General features: G+C 39.9%; 1 protein-coding gene across 3 annotated transcripts in view; it reads left to right on the top strand.

Annotated features, from left to right (window-relative positions):
- The window catches only part of CRYBG1 (crystallin beta-gamma domain containing 1), a 212,794-nt gene that overhangs the window by 86,541 nt on the left and 102,813 nt on the right, over positions 1 to 23,440 (top strand). For all 3 annotated transcript variants that reach the window (XM_066248546.1, XM_066248548.1, XM_066248549.1), the window contains exon 2: positions 1,882 to 2,023. In XM_066248546.1, the coding sequence (XP_066104643.1) occupies positions 1,882 to 2,023 (142 nt within the window). The remainder of the gene's footprint in view (positions 1 to 1,881; positions 2,024 to 23,440) is intronic.

The following is a 23,440-nucleotide window of genomic DNA, read 5'->3' on the forward strand; positions in this document are numbered from 1 at the left end:
AGTGAAATGGTGCCGGGGCTAAAAAAATGTTTGTTTGTTTTTATTTTAGTTCCCTTTGATATCAATTAAATTATTTTTACTATAATGCAAATATTTTATAGCAATTGGGGGAAACATAAGGGAATTATTTCTGCTAATATATCTTCACATTTCCTATAATACACAAAATGTTTTTCAAAATAAAGGTGTATACAATTGAATTCTCCAAATTATGCCCATACTTCTCTCTCCTGCTGACATTACCCTATTGATTTATGAATGTCTTTCTGCCTTTCTGAAGTATTATTACTTTACCTTAATTATCTTTTCCTCTTTCACACATTATATAAATTCCACAAAAGCTTCTATTTCTTCTGTGAAATATTAAAGCCCTGAATTTTTAGTTTTCTTTCTACTTCATTAGTGTTCTTCATTCAAAGCCCTTATCTTGCTTCAGCATCCTTATCCCCAGCCTTAATTATACACTTAAGAAATATATACATGCCTATATCTGTTAAGATGCTCAATTACAGATAACAGAGAACACCCAACACAAAATGACTTAATGTATGGGACATTTATTATGTAACATAACAAGAACTTCAGCTCTAGGGCAGATCTAGGATTGGTTAATTCAGCTGCTCAACAACATATTTGAAGACTCAAGTTGCTCTCATATTTCTGCCCTGATTTCTCCTTTATCAATTCTCCTTAACATAATACCACTTATGGTCCCAGGGGGTTGTCACATTCCTTACATCCTGGCATGACCCTGGCCTGCTGGGAAGAGAACTATTTCTTTCTATAGTTCATATATATATATATATATATATATATATATATATATACATACACACACACTCTTTTAAAAAAAAAAGATTTTTATTTATTCATTTTAGAGAGGAGAGAGAGAGAAGGGGACAAGGAGCAGGAAACATCAACTCCCATGTGTGCCTTGACCAGGGAAACCAGGGTTTTGAACCGGCAACCTCAGAATTCCAGGTTGATGCTTTATCCATTGTGCCACCACAGGTCAGGCTCTGTAGTCCTTCTTTTAAGAGGAAGAACGCTCCTCCAGGTTTTTCAGCAGACTTCCTCAAATCTCGTTGGCCAAATCAATGTGGTAATGTCAGCAAGAGAGATATGTATGGGCGTGTGTCTAAATCAAGTGCCGACGAGAGGAAAGAGACACTAGCATTAGGTCAATCGCGATTGACAACCGGCCAGGAGCGGCTTCTTCTGAGGCACATGGAGGGATAGCTGAACAAAATCAGTTTTTTTACCTACCTATCTCTAATTTGTTTTCTGCATGGGATTTAAAAGAATTCAGTTAGCCACATGGTGAATTCATTAAGGTTTATTTATAAGTGTGAGTACCAAATTATCTACTATTCTGTGTAGATTTTGAAGACGGATTCATTATTTTGACTGATTGGAAATAAGAGTTGACCCTTGAACAATGCAGGGGTTAGGGGTACTGACCTCCGTGCAATCAAAAGCCATTTGGCTCCCCCACCCAACATTTTTGACTCCTCAAAATCTTACAGTTGGCCTTCAGTATCCATTGAGACTTGGTTCCAGGACCCCCCTTGGAAACCAAAGTCCACAGATACTCAAGTCCCGAATATAGAATGGCACAGAACAATATATATGGTTGGCTTTCTACCTCCATGGACTCCCAACTGCTGATCACAATTACTGTTTTTGATGGGCAGTTGGTTAAATCCATGGTTGTGAAACCCATGGGTATGGAGGACCAACAGCATTGAAAAAAAATCTGCATAGAAGATCAGATTGTGTTGTTCAAGGATCAGCTGTATACATAAAATGTGCCTTTGGCTTTCTTGAGTTTTTGTTGTTCTTGATAGGTTTTTGACATAGCTGTGTTTCCACTCTTTACAGAGCTTTGGATGGAGTGGTAGCTGGAGACCTGGTGGTGGGGGAGCAGCAGGGACTGACCTTGCGCAGTGGGGAACCCCAGTCCTTGCACACCGCCAGTGAGGCGCCTGGGCCTTTACCTGCAGAGTCGGGATTATTCAAAAAGGTAATGCTGCATTTCTGATATCTAGCTGCTTGAAACAAACACTTTTATGAATTAAAACACTGTGAAATAACCCGTCTGATTGAAAAAACACGTATTTAAAAAGAAGGGTAAGATGGTGGATGGTAAAAAGGGCATTATATGTCAAAGCACCACCATCATGAGTCAGGCGCCTCGGGGGGTGAGCATGAGTCCGTGCCCTTTGCTGCCTCAGGGGTTCTTCCCCCCTGTCCTGGCTGCTGGTTCCACCCAGGCTGTGCTCTGATTCGAAGCTGGACAAAGTGAGGTGACATCAATATTTGGAATTAGTGATTCTTTTCCATGAAAAGCATTTTTACTACTTCCTACTGTAAGACATTTAGAGTTGTTATTATATATATCAGTAGTTGCTTCTTAATATCCAGATGTTTGTGCAGAAGATCTGACTTAATTACTTTGCTTTCCCCAACCTGATATAAAGTAGTAAGAAAAGAGGACATGATGAGATTATTAGCTCATATTTTATATTTTATTAGAATATGACAAAAGTAGGTAGGGAAATTCAACAAAGAATGCTTCCTAACTCAAGATAGCATAATATTAATCAGAGTAGCAGAAATATAAAATGTAAAAATTAAAAAATAAAATTTAAATTAAAATAATTAAATAACCCTGCTTACCATCGTTTATACTTGCTTTCAAATTGATTTTGTATTTCGTTCTTTTTCCTTTTTAAGAAACAGTTTATAACGGGTAACAAAACCTGATAAATCTAGTCACTAGCCCTAGCCAGAGTTTTAAGTGGTTTGCCACATTTGTTCTTTAATAACTTAAAATAAAAATAATTCTGTAAGTAACATGCTATTAAATATCTTATAATGTTTACAGAAGGACAGGTAACAGTCGATGGCAGCATTTAGAGCTGGGGCCAAAATAAATCCACTAAGAAGGATGACTTCGAAGGCTCTGCAGTGCCTCTCCCTTAGTTTGCAGTCCAGCGCTAGCTGTGTCTTCCTCAGGCACTGACATCCCCGCTGGCCCTAGTCTCTGAACCCTGCCTCGCTCTCCCAGGACGCAGTCAGGAAGCCCTGGGCACTGGGCAGCCCACGGGAGAGGCCCCAAGGCCAAGCCAGAGAGGCAGTGCTGCGAAGACGGGCAGGGAGGAGGCCAGCGAGTACCCTTGGGAAAGGCAGAGGCTTGGAGGAGAAACAGATGACAGGGAATCCAGTGCAGGATGGAGACAGAGCAACTAGAAGCAGGGCAGAAACTTGAAGAAGGGAGCAAGCAGAGGCACAATGTCATTCTGGCTACAGTGTCCCCAAGTGTCACCTGACACAGGGTCAGCCAGGCACCCCTGTGCTCTCTCTACCTGTACCTTGTGCTCCAAGGTGGTCACACACCACAACAGGAAAAGCCGGCTCCAGATCCGCTTCTGGGCCTGCCTGCTGTCTCTCTCACTGTCCCTCTCTCTGCCCTCTCTGCCCCTCCATCATCCCTCCTTCACACTCCTGCTCTCTGGCCTTTGGCTCTCCTGATCTTTCTCCTCTGCACGTTCTGCTAGGGCTGGGGGAAGGAGGAGGCAGTGAACAGAGCCTCTCTTTCCGGTTGATGTGTTCTCGTCTTTATGTCTGTTGAGACCAGGGTGTACCTAGGACATTCTCAGAAGTGCAGGACTTCCCCATACACCGGTCTGGCCAGTATTATTGGGAAACAAAAGTTAACTCCACTTAGATTTCCTACCTACTGTGAGTGCCAGGGTACCTCCCATACCTTCAAAGTACCTTTCTCTTAGTCCGCTCTCCACAGTGAGCCTGGTCATTTCCTTTGAGATTGAGCAGATTTGCTAGGCAGTTCAGTCAGTGACACCTTTGAGTCTCTCCCATGTAGAAGGCCATAAATTCTTCCTCAGATTGCTGAGTTGATCTAGCCCTCTGAGTTATATCTACTTATGAAAATGAATGCTTAAATTTTTTATTTGCATTGAAATTAAGCTATTTATCTTACCCATCTCTCTATATTTCTTCTGAACATTCTATGTTATTATGTCTGTTTATTTGTTTAACATGCTGTTAAAATTCCGTAAATGTTCCTTAAAGCTAAAAATACCATATTGAATCCTTCAATTAAAATAACACATTTTCCATACCTGCTTGTGTAAATAAAAACATGGATTTATAATTACAAAGATAGTTGCCTCTCAAATGCATATATACATCAACTAGGGAAAAAAGTGGAACTACAAATCAAAACAGAATAATACTAGAGTTTAAATCATAGAATTTAAATATAAAAACCTCCAGGGACTTTATATTTATTTATACAAAACAATTTATCTTTTAGATGGCTACATAAAGTGTTTACTGTTTTAGAGTAGAAGATACGTTTATACAGAAATATTTATATTTATAACAGACCATTTTTCCTATGATAGTAAAGCATAAAGAAGTGATATCATTAAAAAATATGTGATGCATATGTTGAATAACTCTTTCTTTGCATATAAGAGAAGATTAACATCATAGGTCATATGTGTTTTGCTATATATTTTCATACATGGACTTATATTTGTATTTATGACAAATTATTTTGTAAATAAAAATGTATTAATTCTACTACAAAGTGGTATTAACATATTTAATACCACTTGATACTCCAGAACATGAAGGAGCATCCTTTAATAATTAAAGCATTTCTTTAAAAAATATATATAACAAGAATAGCAATCAATGTATTGTTAATTACAATTAGCATCTTCAGTAAGGCAATCACCTTCATGAGCATTTCAATGATTTCCAGTAAAAAATCCCCTTCAGTTCTATTCACTTATTTTGATCTAGAAAAGTATATGTGACTAAGTTATTATATGTGAAATTGTTGTATTTTAATTTAATTCTGGAGCCATGTTCAAAAAATAAAATGGAATAAGCAGGTACAGCAATTATTTTATTATTATTATTATTATTATTATTATTATTGTATTTTTCCGAAGCTGGAAACGGGGAGAGACAGACAGACTCCCGCATGCCCGACCGGGATCCACCCGGCACGCCCACCAGGAGGCCACGCTCTGCCCCTCCTGGGCGTCTCTCTTCCACGACCAGAGCCACTCTAGCACCTGGGGCAGAGGCCAAGGAGCCATCCCCAGTGCCCGGGCCATCCTTGCTCCAATGGAGCCTCAGCTGCAGGAGGGGAAGAGAGAGACAGAGAGGAAGGAGAGGGGGAGGGGTGGAGAAGCAGATGGGTGCCTCTCCTGTGTGCCCTGGCCGGGAATCGAACCCGGGACCCCTTGCACGCCAGGCCGACGCTCTACCACTGAGCCAACCGGCCAGGGCCGCAATTATTTTATTAATTCAAACAAAAAACAATTTGCATTAACCATTTAGATTCTTTTATTCTTGATGACCTGGGTAAAGCCTCTATTTCCCATTGCCTGCAAGTGTATGTGAGTGTTCATGAGTATAAGTGTGTGTGTGTACTTTTTAAAAGGAAAAATAAGCCTCCCCCCCAAAAAAAACCAACTTTGAATAAACAAATGTAACTGTAATTTCTAGAGGAGAAATCTTGCCAAATCAGCGTTGCTCCTGGTGAAGTCAGTTGTACAGATTTTGATTCTTGTTCAAGCTTCTCTGCCCTATCGTTCAGGAGACATCTGTGAGTTTGGGATGCTCCCAAACCATCCAAAATGTACAAGTGTCTGCTTAGTCTCAGCTACCTCAGAGATGTTTCTACCATAGTCACTTTGGCAGTTTTTTTTATTGCCCGGTTAATCTTATAATTGTCAAAGTGGAGCGTTTTCCAGTTTCTTGCCTAGTTATTCCAGTTGAGGCAGAAAGGAAAAAACATTTTCTAATACATTCATTTTTCACATTTCCCAGGTGGCTGGCCACCTGGAGAGGTGATGTACAACTACTTCTGTTCCCACTCCCATTGCTTCTCCTTTTTCTATCTCCCTCTAGCTCCTGCTCCATACAGGTCTACTGATTTTTCCCTGAATGCCCAATTCCCAGCCTTACCCCATTTCCTAGAACAGATCAAGTTCAAAACATGAAATACTTCCGAGGCCTCAGACTTGTTCACCCCCACTTCAACCCTGCCTCATCCCATGGGGCATAGTATTGTGTCTTCTCCACATAGGGCTGGCCTAGGACACCTACGTGAGCATCGATCACTGAGCTTGCACATTTTGTCTCAAGTCACCCAGGCTGTTAATCTCACCAATGACAGTTCCGAAAACATCATGCAAGAAGTAGGACCTTCGACATCCTGAAATTTAACCCCTACCTCTAACCCTGAGACTGAGGCATCCTTTACTAAGATTGGGCCTTCCCAATAGTGATGTCCTTAAATGACTTAATAGTATCATCCATCCATTCAAACTCTACATTTCACCTTCTATTGGTATTTTATCTTAAATTTCTAGTGCCATCTGGTGTTGTGATTAGAGACTGCTGAGCCCTTGAATCTATCTATTTGCAAATCTTTGCTTTGATCATTAGTGGGATCTCACGATCATTTCACACACCCTGTTCCACCCAGAACCTGTCTTATCCACACAGATAGGTCTACGGTCAAGCCTCAATTCTTCTGCCCTTTCCAGACTGTCTGCATGGCAGGGCATTCTCTATGCTCTATCAGTACTGATCTGAAAGACTATACTGTTACACTGTTAGGGGAAAAAAATCAAAATAGAGAGCAATATGTATAACATGTTACAATTTGTGTAAAAGTAGAATGTTGGAATATATATCTTTGTTTACAAATACATTAAAAAACTACAGAAGAAGCTTGACCTGTGGTGGTGCAGTGGATATAGCTTCAACCTGGAACACTGAGGTCGCCAATTCAAAACCCTGGGCTTGCCTGGTCAAGGCACATATAGGAGTTGATGCTTCCTGCTCCTCCCCCCTTCTCTCTCTCTCTCTCTCTCTCTCTCTCTCCAAGAAAAACTAACAATAATTAATAAGCAGATATTGGACACAGGTGGGAGAGAGACCTTTTACTATGTACTTTTTCATATATTGAATTTTGAGCCATGTGAAGATATTACTTAGTTAAAATTTTTTTTGAAGATGGAGGGATGCACAGATATGAGTTAAGGTAAGTTGTGATTAAAGTTAAATGAAATGGTTTAGATCTGCATGTGTAAGTTTTCTACGATTCTGTGATTTGCTGTAGAGTGTGCCAGGCCTGACTGCATTGCCTGAGGGGCTGCTCTGCTTCCCAAGCTTCCTTCACGGATATGTCTGCTGCTTCCCATTCCCAGGAAACCTTTCCCTTTGTCTACCTGCATATTCCTACTCCAGCCTTAAGATCCTGCTCAAACCGCTCTTCCTTTGTGATCTCTGCCAGAAAAGGTCTTCATTTGCCTCTTTGTGCTGCCACTTATCTTGGACGTATCTTGAATTCAGCACTTTCCATATTGATTTACAAGTCTCCTTCCTTACTAGGTAGACGGTCCTAAGGGTCAGACTGCATCTGTATGACTGGAACAGTATAAATTTTGCACAAATGAAATGCTGGATGTTTGCAGTAAGAAATAATAGGAAATAATGTTGTTGCTAATGTACAGCATTTTAGCTCTAGTATGAATTTAATGTTTATTTAGGCTTTTGGAGGTAGAGCAGGAAAGTTCACCAAATACATATATAGCGGTAGGCAAAAGAGATTTACAGTTGTAATACAAATAATGCAATAATTGATAAATAATATAAAATAAGAATAAATTCTGTTTTGCATACCCACAACTGTAGGTCTACTTTTGCCCACCCCTGTCCGTAAGCAAGCCTTGTGTGAGCAGCAGAGGAGCACGTGGCCATTTTCAGAGCATAATTCCACCCTTCCCCTCCAAGTGCTGAAGGGCTGCGAAGATCAACGTTGCATGGTGACCTAGGGAACAGTTCTTTGTCTCCAAAAGAGCCTAGTATTACTGTATGCATCAAGAGCTATCTTAGCTGCACATGAGGTTTCCCAAGTTAAGCATTCCATAGGCTGGAGGATATTGCTTTAATATTCTAAATATGGCAGTACAAACAGCAGGATATGGTATAACAGTTGTTTTTTTTCATAAAAGTTAAGTGTTAACCTTATAAGAAAAAGATTGCCTTTGAATAATCAGCTTTGGAAAAATACAAATTATCTGTACCTGTTTGTGATACTTTGCATCTAAAGGTATTGTCATCACCAGGATATAGCCGGAAATCAGTGAGTGATTTGTTTTTCTTTCCACCTCAAGTGCATGTGTTGTCTTTCCTTGAGGTATTGACTGTGGGTGCTGTTTATTTACGTGTGTGTGTGTGTGTGTTTGTGTGTGTGTATATAAACATATAGGCCCTGGCTGGTTGGCTCAACAGTAGAGCCTGGGTTCAATATCCTGTCAGGACCCACAGGAGAAGTGACCATATGCTTTTCCACCCCTTCCCCACCTCTGTCTCACACTCTCTCTCCTCCTCTCCCATAGCCATGGCTTGAATAATTGGAGCAATGTTGGCTCCGGGCACTGAGGACGGCTCTGTGGCCTCCACCTCTGGCACTAATGTAGCTCGAGCAATGGAGCCCATCCAGATGGGCAGAGCATCACCTGATAGGGGGCTTTCCAAGTGGCTCCCAGTCAGGGTGCATGCAGGAGTCTGTCTCTGCCTCCCTGCCTCTCACTTAATAAAAAAAATAGTAAATAAATAAACAAACAAACATATAAATATATACCAGCCAGTCCATTTCCTGTATTAATCCAAACTAGAAGGCTTTGTCTGTTTAGGGTTTTATGAGTTCTTTAAGAGTGCAGTGATACATTTATTAATTTTTCTTCAAAATACCATTTGCTTGCTGAAAACATTTCCAACAGTACTAAAACATACAAAATAAAGACTTAAATTCTCTCTTTAGCCTTGAAGGTAACTAGTTTGGTGTCTCTCCTTTCAGACTTTTCTTATGCATTTACATAAAGTGTCCATTTATGCTACCAAAGGGATCATGCACTGCATGTAGTTCTCTTTTTTTTATTAAGCAATTTTTGTGATCATCTTTCCAAGTCAGTATCTATAAATATGCCTCTTTTGATTTGCTACATGGTATTTCAAATGTATAATGTGATGAGTGTAACATTATATAGTTTACCAATCTTTATGGACCTTTAAGTTGTTTCCACTTTTTTTTTTTAAAAAATATAAACAATGCTGTCCTTATGGGGGTTATGGAAAGTATTTCTGTGGGATAAATTTTCTAGAAATTGAATTAGCTGAAGCAAAAGCATGTTTATTTTTAAGTGCTATAGATACTATAAAATTGCTTATAGAAAGATTTTATCAACCTAAGCTCCCAACCAAAGTGACTCCCGACTGAAGTGAATAAATGTGCCTATTTTTCTACCATTTTATGAATATTGTATGTAATCAATTTTTTCATTTTGCCAATCTCTTGGTATGTTATTGTTTAAATGTACAGTTCTTCAATTAAGAGTGAGGTTCAGCTCTTTTTTGTTTATTGGCCATTTGTATTTCTTCAGTGAATTTTCTTTTCATGTTGTTTGCTCATTTTTGTATTGGGTGTTTATCATGTTGAAGGTATTGTGATAAAGTGACAATCATTAGTATTCAGAATTGATAAAAATGTATTCTTATATGGGACATTTTTTTAAATCTCCTTTGTGTTCTTTTTCTTTTTAAATAACGTAATGTTCTGGTATTGAAGCAGGGTTTAAATTTGTTATGTGGTTGAGTGTGTGTGTGTGTGTGTGTGTGTGTGTGTGTGTGTGTGTATGCGGGGAGGACAGGGTAGGAACTGTAGTGAAAAACCAAAATGCTTCTCTGCCATCACTAGAGAGGAGAATCAGAGGAGGTGGGAGCAGGAGAGAGAATTTTAAAGTCATCTTTTGGGTGCTCACTTCAGCATCACACATACTAAAATTAAAGTAATCTTTTTGGTCACTCATGCAGTGGAATTAAATAAAGTTCTCAGAAAACTTTAATTAAATGCCCTTCCTCCTCATCCCAGTTCTGTTCTTGCATATTTTAAGTCCCTTTGTTCAAATAAATATCCTTTTTTTTTTTTTAATTTTTTGACAGAGAGAGTCAGAGAGAGGGACCTATAGGGACGGACAGACAGGAAGGGAGAGAGATGAGAAGCATCAATTCTTCGTTACAGCACCTTAGTTGTTCATTGATTGCTTTCTCATATGTGCCTTGAGTAGGGGGCTACAGCAGACCGAGTGACCCCTTGCTTAAGCCAGAGACCTAGGCTCAAGCCAGAGACCTTTCAGCTCAAGCTAGTGACCATGGGGTCACGTCTGTTATCCTACGCTCAAGCCAGCGACCCCGCACTCAAGCTGGTGAGCCCGTGCTGAAGCAGGATGAACCCGCGCTCAAGTAGCGACTTTAGGATTTCAAACCTGGGTCCTCTGCGTACCACTCCAACGCTCTAGTCACTGTGCCACCACCTGGTCAGGCCAAATAAATTTCTTGCATTTATTATTAAAAATATTTACAACAGTCTGAGACTCAAAGCATCCAGGACTGAAGCCATTTCAGTGCAGTCCTTTGGGATTCTGTTTCCAGCTCCAGTCAAGACAGGTCCAGTTCTCTCAGGGACATCCGGGTGGTGATCATCCTGACCAGCATGACGTAAGGGGTCACTTAGGGTAGTAAAGCTTGGAGCATCTATGAAGCTCTATATAAATAGTAATTACTGTTATTGGTCTTTGACATCCTTATGTTTCAAACTGAATTCCTACCGGCTAATGCAGTACATGGGGAAACTAAAGCTCTTGTGACATCATACACATAATAAAGAGAAGTCTCCAGTGGCCAGTGATACTCATTTGTTTTCCTGAGGACATCAAGATAGGATCACATCATCCTTTTGGCTGGAGAGATGAAAAAATTAGGGGCTTAATTTCCTTTGAATCAATGAAGGATTTTTTCTAATTAAATAGAATATTGGTTTGGGCAAAATCCCTCATTGGGGATACCTTCTTCTGTCAACAAAGACCTCTGGCTGCACTCTGACAACATTTGAGCCCACTGGAACCGAATCTGGTCGCCTATGTAGCTCTGGACACTGCACTTCTTCTGCAATCCTTATTACGCTCTCTCGGGGAGAATCTGAAGACCTGTCCTACGCAGAACCTCGATGGGCGGTCAGACCTGCTGCCGGTGCGGCTGTGGCAGGTGCCATGGCTGCGGCAGCAATCGCAGCAGGAGTGTTGACTCTCGGAATAGGTGTCCTGACTCCTGGAATAGAAATGAAAATTTCAGAAACAGGTACCGTGACCGAGATTTTGAGGTAAGTCCTTGCTGAGGGAATCCTTCTGAGTCATTGATTTGTCCAGTGTCTCTTTAATAATATTTGAATATGAGGCACATGATTGTGAATTGATATCTATTACTATTATGCAGGGCTAATGCCATTTTAGTCGCATATATTTCAGAGTATTCTGGGCACTATTTATGAATGTACTCACTTAGATATCTTTTATTTCTGTTAAACAGGGTTTTGTTGGTTTGTTTTTGCAATTAGAGCTTAACTAACAAAGTAAACAGCAGTGAAGGTAGCTGCTGCTCAGTACTGTGGAGCCCGAGGGCCTCCTGAGGCCGCTGAGGGCAGGGGCAGACGGGGTGGGGGCTGGGTGAGGCAGGACGCCATCCCGTGGGGTGAGCTTTATGCCACGCCTTTGCTCAGAGAAGCTCCCGTTTCTGTTCTTCACTATGGTAGAACTGTGTGCAACTTCTTTTGAAAAAAAAAATGTTTTACTGCTGTAAAAATCATGAAAACAACCAGGTGAGATTTCATATAATGTTCTTCCAACTCTGGTATCTATAATTTTATGTAACACTTTAATTAATCTCAGTATCATATTTCCTTTAAAAAGAAACTTTATCACATTTCTCTCATTATCTTATTATTTATATGCGCCCCTCCCGCACCACAATGCAGGCTTTTCCTCTTTATTTTTACCTAGCCAACTTGTCTTACATCCTGTAGTTACTCTTTAAACCTGAATAAGCTGCTTGTCCCTATTGAATTTTCTTTAGTTTGTCGAATCACTCTTCATAATGAATTGTTTTGAAATTTATCCATATTTTTCTGAGCATTAGCAACCTTGACTATCTAGATTCATCAATAAAAATCTGATAATGATCTGATATTCTTTAAAAAAAGTTTTCTTTTAATTACAAAAAAATTTTTATTGATTGATTGATTTTTAGAGAGAGAGAAACATAAATTTGTTTCATTTATTTATGCATTCATTGGTTGATTCTTGTATCAACTCGACTGGGGATCAAACCCTCAACCTTGGCATATTGGGCCGATGCTTTATTCAACTGAGCTACCTGACCAGGACCTGATGAGGTTTTTTTGGGTTTTTTTAAGCGAGAGAGGGGTGAGAAGAGAGAGATGAGAAACATCAAGTCATAGTTGCAGCACTTTAGTTGTTCATTGATGCTTCTCATACATGCCTTGACCGGGGAGCTCCAGATGAGCCAGTGATCTTGGGCTCAAACCAGTGACCTTGGGCTTCAAGCCAGTGACCATGGAGCCATATTAAAGATTCCACAATCGAGCTGGGACCCACACTCAAGCTGGATGAGCCCATGCTCAAGCCGGGGACCTCGGGGCTTTGGACCTGGGACATTGGCTCGACACTGTGCCACCACTGGTAAGGCTGAAGAGGATATTCTTGATCATTTCCTTCTGGTCATTTATAAGGTCACTGAATAGAATGATATTTAAGTTGGAATTAAGCTGAGCAAACTGATATTCTGACCTTCCCATTTTGCTAGCTGATCTGGCAATGAGTTGTCTTTTCTACCTTTGTTTTTGTTTTTAAGAATTATATTTAAAACAGCGAATATGTTCAAGGTTGTGAGTAAATATTTATTGACTGTCATCCAAAGTAGTAAATGTAGTGTCGCACATTTTGAAACATAAATAAATGAAAGAATGAGGAGGTTGATTACAGGATAAAAGGAAGTACTGGAAGGTCAGAGCACGCAAAATAAAGGAAGGAACTCAGCTACCCAGGTGCTCAGCATTCATTCAGAGCTCACTAAGGGCCCCTAGTGCTTCTGCAGTTTTAATGCTAACAGTCTGCCAGTGGCTTATCTTTGTTACCTTTGGTACATGTGCTGTTTATTTATTCATTTCATGTTTGCTAATGAAGTACCTTGGGAGTTTCTCCTTTCAGCAAAAATAGAAGGAAATGAAAGGGGGTTTGTTGGCAGTCCACTGACTGAGTCATGCAAAGTGCCAATTTGGCCAAAAACAAGCCTAAAATAAATGGCAAACTAATTTTAAGACTAAAAAGTAAGATACAGTGTATCAGTTACATTTGATATTATGATGTTCTATGTTATAATTAAGAAAGGGATCAGAATCAAGGTGACAGGTGTACATATGAGAGTGTTAATCCAAATTCGGAGGGACCTGAAATATGGAAAACAGGAGCAAGTTCCGTCATTTACACATTAAAGCTTTATTGTCTAGCTTGGCCAAGGGGCGGGAACTCCGACAGAAATCTGACGGAGAGCGCGCCAGCCCTTTGTTCTACCTAGTTTTTTTATAGTTTTGTAAGTGGGAAGTACAGAAGCAAAAATTGCAATTGTGAGCCCCTTACCGCTATTGGTTATAGTCATATGTCCTTTAACATGATAGGACCACATTCAATTTGCAAACCATACATTATTTTGGAGAAAACAAAATTTACAAGTCAACACAATGGTAGAAAGATGTCTCTTTACATATTAAAAGGCCTTCCTATATTTTCTAGTGTTCATCCACCATCTCTCTGTCCAGAGTCAGACGTATTAACCACATGCATTTACATAAGAGAGGTAGTTTCCGTGGGGACAAATGCCCGCAAATGGCTCATAGTTATAAGAAAAGGTTTATTTTGGCTTTTCCCTTCCTGCACCTGGCTAGCCATTCACTCCTTTCCCCACAGGTGTGGTGGAATGTCAGGGAATCTATGCTTTCCTTCCCTTTTCATTTACAATACAATGGCAAGAGCCATCCTGGTTATGCTAATCACACAGTACAGAGACTATTCTCACAATTTCTCTGCACACCTTAACCCAAATTAATAAAATGTTCTCCAAGCCTCCTAAAATATTAATATTAATTCTGTAGCCTTTTGGTACTTTACAACATCTGCAGGTGAAATGGCTCAGTGGCTCCTCAAGAGGATAAATTAACCAAAGTGGAATGTGTTTGGCTAGAGAGAATGGTACAGAAAGAAGCCTAGGAAGTAGAACTATTTTCAGGAATACGTGTGTGGTAGGAATTACTTTTTGAATACAGACAGAGGAATTGTAAGATCTTGAGCAAAGAAGCATTCTTAATGAATGAAGTATTTCAGAAGTAGTGGCACTGATAATTCTGGTGTGATGGAAAGGTGGGTGGGGTACAGGGAGATAGAAAGCTCTCAGTGCAGATGGAGATTGGCTAGTAAAACAGTACAGGCTCGTATTAAGGTAAAAGTTGTAGAATGGCTGAAGTAAAAAGATCTGATTATAGATTACATGTAGGGCCAAGTGGATGAAATGAAAATATTTGAAGGTCTTAGAAAAATGGTGTCTTGATGACAAATGAAATTTTTCAGAACAAGAGACTGCTTGCAAGGAAGGCTTTTGGTCTTTTTACAAAATCAGCTCTGGCTGGCTGGCTGAGTGGATACAGTGTTAGCCAGGCATGCGGATGACCCGGGTTCGATCCCTGGTCAGGCACACATGAGAAGTGACCATCTGCTTCTCTCTCTCTTTCTCTCCCTCTTCTGTCTCTTTCCCCCTCATGCAGCCAGTGGCTCGATTGGTTTTAGCATTGGCCCCGAGTGCTGAGGACGGCTTGGTAGATTTGAGCTTTAGCCCCAGATGGGGGTTGCTGGGTAGTTGCTGGTCAGGGTGCATGAGGGAGTCTGTCTCTCTATCTCCCCTCCTCTAACTTAAAAATAAATTTTAAAAAAAATGTTGACATTGAAATAATAACTTGAAAACAGGGTGGAAAGTTTTAGATTAACAGAGAGGGCAGTATGGAGAAATAGATTTGAGATCTCATCTGAACAAATTAGAATCTGAAAACATTCGAAATTTTCTTCCTCTTTCATTCTTTCCTTCCTTCCTTTCCTTTCTTCTTTCCTTTTCTTTTTTCTTCTTTCTTTCTTTCTTTTTTCTATCTTTTTCTCTTTTACTTTTTTTTTTTTTTTGTAAATTAACATCAAAACTCATTTGGCAATAAAATCTGACCTGAACTCTCATGAGGCAATTTACTATCTTTAATTAGCCCTCTCAGAATGCACTGTTGTATATATTGGCTGGAAAGAATATTAATGTAGTATGGTAAATGTACCTATTACCTTTCCAAAACCTGAGCATTCTGATTTTTAAAATATACTGCTCACAAAAACTAGGGGATATTTCATAGCTTCATATTCATTTTGAAATATCTCCTAATTTTTGTGAGCAGGATACTCCTGGCTCCAATGGCTTTCCTGAGGGATTGTGGCCCTGCAGTAAGTTTAGAGAAAGAATGCCAGTGAGACATAACTGAGTCATCCTAAGTGTCGAAGATACAATGAGACACCTATAATGAGTGATTAAACTTAAAAAGAAAGGCATAATTCGCACAAGTAGAAGGTAAAAAATAAAAGAGGAAATTCAAGAAATAAGTTGACAAGGATAGCAGATTTGACAGAAAGAAAGATATGGTGGAATCCGTATTGTTCTTGAAGGTTGTGAAAGTAGAGGCAGAGGGCACTGGGAACTGGAGGGGGATGCAGGATGCAGGGCAGGCAGCGGCCAGAAGGGGCAGCGTTGGGGACTGCTCATGGAGACAGGACGAACCATCCAGTTTTAAAAGCAGAAAAGAGAAAGGACAATACTAAAAATACTTCAGAAGGAGGGAATCATTTGGGATTAAAAACTGGTTTAGAGGCAGATCTTGAGCACAGTTGGGACCATAGTTTCAAAGAGGAGGAGAGACATATCCTCAAACTAAAGGAACGTGTCAGAATGTAAAGGTGGCACAAGAAGAATTTCACACTGAAGAGTTTCATTTTTCTTTGTAGGGAAAGAAATGCAGTTAGTATCCCCAAAAATGGGCCAAGGGAAGAATTGATGACTGAGAAGAGTGGGAGTTTGGGGTAACCACCGACAAAAATATAGCAGGAATGCAACAGGAAACTGATGCTGTCGGAAAGGACAGGATGCATTAAACACCATAAATCTACAGGCCAGATGTGTGCAAAGTCCTGTTTGGACACGACTATCTTGTTCTTGTTCTTGTTCAGTGTAAGCTAGAATTTCCCAGTCCACAAAAATGGGATATTACTTCCCTCTCCCAGCAGATGTGTAGATGTGGCACATTAAATCAGGTGTCCCCAAACTACGGCCGGCGGCCGCATGCGGCCCCCTGAGGCCATTTATCTGGCCTCGCTGCACTTCTGGAAGGAGCACCTCTTTCATTGGTGGTCAGTGAGAGGAGCACTGTATGTGGCAGCCCTCCAACAGTCTGAGGGACAGTGAACTGGACCCCTGTGTAAAAAGTTTGGGGACCCCTGCGATTAAATGATGTACACAAAATGATCATTTGTCATTAGTTTTCCTAATAATGAGCAAGTAGTTGTCCCAGGACTAAGGTCAGAACTGTCCCACTGCAGCAGGCTCCTAATGGTCTGCCTCTTTGTTTCTGTATTGTTTGTCTTTCTCTCTACAACATAACTCCATGAGGCAGAGTTTTTTGTCTCTTGTTCACTACTGTTCATTCCCAGTACAATGTCTGCCATGCATTAGGTGCTCAATAAATGTTTGTTGAATGAATAAATGAATGTTTCTCTGTACCTTTTAGTTTGAACTTAATTTCCTTAACTATTTTATTTCTCAATGACTGCTTAATACTTAGTAGGTATTCAGCAGTTTGTTCAATTTTTAAAATTTGGTTTGATTTATTAATGTCAGTATTACACAGTTAGTACAGAACATGGATTCTCCATTCTACAGTTTTGTAACCGAGGGTATTAACCATCTCTGCAAGGCTTCCTAGGCATCAAAGTCCAAAACCTGCTTGTTCTCTTGTGCCATAATCTTCCTATCCATTGTTCCAATTGATGGCATTAAAAGAAAAAAATATCTTACATAACAGAAAGTCAGTATTTTGGGTCAGGAACCAGTTTTGTAACAGCTTATGCAACTTTACCTCAAGGCCCGCAGAGCTTCCCGCGTCGAGATGGGAAGTTGTCATGCGAGTGGAGAAGGTGCTGCACCTTGGCTGCGCGCACAGGCTGCTGGCCATGTCCTGGGCTTCTCCACAGGGACAGGGAACCTCCCTGTGGTTCCCGGGTATTGGTGTAGTCACTCCTTCCCAGCCTGTCCAACAACAGCCTGGCAAACACAATGCCCTGTAACACACCCAGAGAAATTGAGCTGACTAGAGTCTGGCCATAGGTAAGGAATTAAATAAGAAATATCGCCTGGTCTGTGGTGGCACAGTGGATAAAGTGTTGACCTGGAACGCTGAGGTCACCGGTTCAAAACTCTGAGCTTGCCTGGTCAAGGCACATGTGGGAGTTGATGCTTCCTGCTCCTCCCCCCTTCTCTCTCTCTCTCTCTCTCTCTCCTCTCTAAAAAATGAATAAAGACTTTAAAAATATACTTAAAAAATAAATATCAATAAAATAATTCCACAATATTAAAAAGATGAATCTAGACAAGGAAACCAAAGAGCAAATATATAATTATAAAAATGAAATAGGGTGGGTCTACTCAGACCACCTTCTTCAGACTGATAGCTTCACTGAGCTCTCACAGTATAATTAATATGTGTCACTCCCAAAGGGACATATTACCTACCTATACCACAAAGCGTCTTTTATATTTAGCACTGTGCAATCATTAATTAGCTCAAAATGAGCCTCTGAGTTGGTGTCATTACCTCTGTTTTGCAAACAAGGAAAAGCAAGGATGTTAGTGCCCAGACTCCAAGAAGTGTGCTGCCGGACTCAATAAAGAACCCCGGGGTTCCTGACTCCCCGCCTGAACCTGGTGTCCCACTCTGTTGCATCAATATATTATATCATTGAAGACAGGCAAGTGGAAGTGCCCTGAATACGTGTTGTTCTTTAAGTACTTCAGTCCCACCCTTTTGGATTTCTACATAAAAGGAGACTGCTCCTTGCTTGGCATGGTTGGAGTCTGGCGAGAGGGACTAGAGAGAAGGGGGAACCTGACCTGTGGTGGCACAGTGGATAAAGCAGCAAGCTGGAACGCTGAGGTCGCCGGCTCAAAAGCCTGGACTTGCTGGTCAAGGCACATATGGGAGTTGATACTTCCTACCCCTCCTCTCTTCTCTCTCTCTCTCTCCTCTCTAAAATGAATAAATAAAATAAAATAAATAGAAAAGGAGTGTGGCATGGTAGAACAGAAGGGATATGCATCATATGGTTCCTAGAGGTTGGCTCTAAGTCTGAAGGATATATGGGTCTTCAAGAGCAGGGCTGAACATGCAGTCTGGCCTCCCCTCACAGAATGTTTTCAGTAAATTTTATAAGCATAGTGCAGACAAATCCTGTCCTTAAAGGAACCTAGCACCAGGAATGGCGAAACAAAGAGCTCTGGAAATAGAGAACGTGTAAAACAACAACGTGTAGGTCTTCTTTGCAGGCATGTCATAGGCACCTGCCTGATCCATTGATAGGTAATGCGGATCTGGGTTTTGCTATTCACATTTTCACAAGATTATATCTAGTCTTCACTATAAATTATCCAAATCAGTCCAGAAGCCTTTCTGCACCAGATGGGTAAAGAAGTACCTATGAGTTAGTTTCTGGAACATCATACCGCAAGAAGAGTCTTTCCTAGAAGAGTGCTTTGCACAATGTCTTGAATGCTGGTTATTCTCTCAAGGAGTCTGCGCATTAACAGCTAGGTGACAGGTAGGTTGTGGGTCCTCCTGGAAGTGAGGAGGCAGCCTCTGAACTACTGCAGTTCTCTAAGCCTCTCCCCTCCCAAAGCATGTTTTTGCCCTACTAAGCACTCTCTTTGCTAGACACTCAAAAAAGCAAGAGTCCTATTTATTTGCATGCTATAGACAAAAAGAATAGAATAAACAAAAATAGTTAATAAATTAGACACACACACACACACACACACACACACACTTGACTCTTTCGCTCCCTGTCTCTGATCTTTGGTCTGATTTAAGGAGAGAAGTTTAATAGTAATTAAATTTAACAGGGTGACATTGGTCAACCAGAGGACATAGATGTAGAGAAAGAAAACATCTCCACATCATTTGGGCAGTTGATTATGCTGTATACCTGTCACCCAAAGTCAAATCATCCTCTGTCACCCTATATTTGTTTCTCTTTATGCCAAAACATTTCTTTTTCAACAGATTGGTCTGACCAATAGAAAATTCACAGATTCAGGATATTGACTCTCTGAGCACTAGGCCTATCAGAATGGCTTTAGCTTCTCTTTTGCGGGGAAAGAAAAAGATCACAGTATTCTATGAAAAAATTTGCAAGTGTAAGCTAATACTTGCTTTACTTCTTTTTTTTTTTTTTTTTTTTTTTTTTTTTTTTTTTTTTTTATTTTTCCGAAGCTGGAAACGGGGAGAGACAGTCAGACAGACTCCCACATGCGCCCGACCGGGATCCACCCGGCACGCCCACCAGGGGGCGACGCTCTGCCCACCAGCGATGCTCTGCCCCTTCGGGGCGTCGCTCTGTTGTGACCAGAGCCACTCTAGCGCCTGGAGCAGAGGCCAAGGAGCCATCTCCAGCGCCGGGCCATCTTTGCTCCAATGGAGCCTCGCTGGGAGGGGAAGAGAGAGACAGAGAGGAAGGAGAGGGGGAGGGGTGGAGAAGCAGATGGGCGCTTCTCCTGTGTGCCCTGGCCAGGAATGGAACCCGGGACCCCTTGCACGCCAGGCCGAAACTCTACCACTGAGCCAACCGGCTAGGGATTACTTCTTTAACAGCAGTGGAATTTTTCCTTCAGAGAGTTTTAGAGTAAGAATTGATTTTGTTGAATTATTTTTATTTGTAAGTTATAGTTTAAGCTCAGTGATTCTCATGAACACTAAATGTTAATATTTAAATGTTTTGGAGAACTGAATTGCAATACTTTGCTGTCTAGAACCTTGGAAAGTGAGTTGTTTAGGCAACCGCGTTTTATAGATGACTTAATGTTTATCTTATAGGTTAGAAGCTTTAAAAATTTTACTGTTTTGACTAAAAGCTATCTAAATACATGTTTATCTATTTTTAAATATAATATGCTAAACATTATTTAGCTTCTTGATGAAGCGTCATTATTATTGATAACAGCTTTTTCTATGGAAATACAGTAGTGTTCTCAGAACTTATTGAAGTATATGTTCTAGCTGCCATTTCAGTAAATTATGACTTCTGTGTTACTCTTAATAATTTTTTTTAATTTTATTTTTATTACCTGTCAATTTTTTACTTTTGTCACTGTGTACTTTAAAACAATTTAAAAATAATATTTAGTGTTTCAATTAATTCTGTTTGGAAATTAGCTAACACTCTCATTCAAATGTATAAAGTAGTTCTATGTTTGGAAATTAGCTAACAATCCTCATTTAAATGTATAAAGTGAGTCCAAAGTTATCCTCTCTAACCCTAACTATATTATGTTAAAAATATTATTATTAACCCTGGCTAGATAGCATTGTAAGTAAGAGCATCTTCCCAATTTGCCAAGATTGTGGGTTTGATTTCTGTCAGGGCACATATAGAAACAGATTGATGTTTTGTCTCTTGCTTTCTCTCCCCTCCTCTTTCTCTAAGATCAATAAATAAATTTTAAAATATTTTATTATAAATTTTTTAAAAAATACACAAAAGTAGAGATAGTGGAGTAATGGGCCACCCCACCATCCCTCTTACACTTATACATCATTCAGTTTCAACAATCACCAACTTCTGCGCAATCTTGTTTCTTTTATTCATCCTCTATTCTCTCACTTTTCAGCTAGATTAAAAGCCAATCCCAGGCCTGACCTGTGGTGGCGCAGTGGATAAAGCATTGACCTGGAAATGCTGAGGTCGCCGGTTCGAAACCCTGGGCTTGCCTGGTCAAGGCACATATGGGAGTTGATGCTTCCTGCTCCTCCCCCCTTATCTCGCTCTCTCTCTCTCTCTCCTCGCTCTCTCTCTCCCTCTCTCTCTCCTTTCTAAAATGAATAAAAAAAATAAAAACAAACAAACAAACAAAAAAGCCAATCCCAACTTCAATATAAACTCATGTTTAGCTTAATACAGATACAGATGGCTGCATGAGGAAATATTTAGAGGTATTTGTATGTATGCAGATTAGTTATCCTTCCTCGCTTTATCAGATGAGGCAACCTAGAAGCAGGATGACACCCCTGCAATGAGCATGCCTGGAACTCAGATCTTGGTTTCTAATACCATTTTCCAATAAATGAACCAGGGCTGCTTAGAAAAATGGCTGTTTTAGAACTGGAGTGAAAAATATACAAGATGAACCTGTAGTGCCGTAAAGTAAAAAATAGTAAATACACACACAAAAACACAGTGATGGAGATACGTCACGAGGATGTAGGAGCTAACAGAAACAGCTCCCAACAGTCAACACTGGAACAATTTGAGAAACGAAATAAATAAAGAAGCATTTTATTATAATTTACTGTATAAAACAAATATCCTTGAATCCATATTGATAGAAATAAATGATTGAATAGATAGACCTATTTTAAAAATCTGCTCAGAAGAATTCCAAATAATTTATATATATAGATACCATACCCTTAGAGGGGGAGCATGACTGCCCCCACTCCTTCAGTGTGAGCTCCACACAGTGACTTCCTTCCAAAAATCACAATATGGAAAGAGGATCAAAGAATAACTTTACAGTGGAGATATTTGACAAACACTACCAAGGTCAACATCAACACCTATAAACAATGTTGATAGTATGTACCTTTAATATAATAATATAATATGAGGAAAATTACATTGGCTTCTGTGGTCTTATTCCCCCTAAATCCATAACCCTGATCAAGTCATGAGAACACAAGACAAATTTCAATACAGACTCATTCTGCAAAATATCTGATCAGTACTTCTCAGAACTGTCAAAGTCATCAAACTAATGAAAATCTAAGAAATGCTCACAGCCAAGAAGAGTCTAAGGAGGATGACAACTAAATGTCATGTGGTATCTTGAAGGTATCCTGGAACAGAGAAAGATTATTAGGTAATCTGAAGCTGAATAAAATATGCACTTTAGTTAATTATAATGTATCAATATTGGTTCATTCATTGTAATGTTAGATGTTAGTAATAAAGAAGATTGAGTGTGGCACATATGGAAAATCTCTTTACTATCTTCTCAATTTTTCTAAATTTAAAATTTTCCTAAATTATAAAGTCTATTAAACTAAAAAAGGCCAATCCCAGGAATATAATTTCTTCCATAAAAAAAAGTCAATATGTTTTGCTAATAAACTAAAACAACAACAAAAACAGAAACAGAATCCTACTACCAGACTAAAGAAATCATTGATCATGACTTAATATTTTCAAGTATCCAGTGTTCTAAGTTCTCTGATTATCTCAAGTGCTTTTTTACAGTTGGCTCATTGGAATTGAGATCAAAACCAAGTCTCGCCTAACCAGGCAGTGGCGCAGTGGATGGAGCGCGTTGGACTGGGATGCGGAGGACCCAGGTTCGAGACCCTAAGGTCGCCAGCTTGAGTGCAGGCTCATCTGGTTTGAGCAAAAAGCTCACCAGCTTGAGTCCAAGATCGCTGGCTCAAGCAAGGGGTCACTTGGTCTGCTGTAGCCCCACGGTCAAGGCACATATGAGAAAGCAATCAATGAACAACTAAGGAGCCGCAACGAAAAACTGATGATTGATGCTTCTCATCTCTCTCCGTTCCTGTCTGTCTGTCCCTATCTATCCCTCTCTCTGACTCTCTCTCTGTCTCTGTAAAAAAACAGAAACAAAAACCAAAACCAAATCTCTCATAAGCCTCTTTTAATCTGTAAGAATTCCTTTTCCCTCTTTTTTTGTCCCTTGTCATTTATTTCTTGAAGTCATTAGGTCATTTTTCTGTGGAATTTTCCACATTGTGAATTTGTTTGGAGGTTATCCTCATGGATGGCAGGCACTTAACACTTTCTCTATTCTCAGTACTTACTGGTAAATAGTAAACTGATAATTCAGTCCTGATTAGATTACTTTAGGCAAGACTATTTCACATGTGGTGCTTTCTACATATTTATACTTTATACTTTTGCATCATATCCAGAAGTATATATGGTCTCTCTTTTTTATGAGGTAAAGATTGATGTTATCATCCTGACCCATCTTTATAAAGCCTTTTACTTGTTTTAGCAGCCATTGATGACTATTGCCTAATCTGAAACTCATTTCATTTATTGGCTGGGATTTTTCTATCAGAAGA

The sequence above is a fragment of the Saccopteryx bilineata genome, chromosome 12 (genome assembly GCF_036850765.1).
Source record: "Saccopteryx bilineata isolate mSacBil1 chromosome 12, mSacBil1_pri_phased_curated, whole genome shotgun sequence".
Lineage (NCBI taxonomy): Eukaryota > Metazoa > Chordata > Mammalia > Chiroptera > Emballonuridae > Saccopteryx > Saccopteryx bilineata.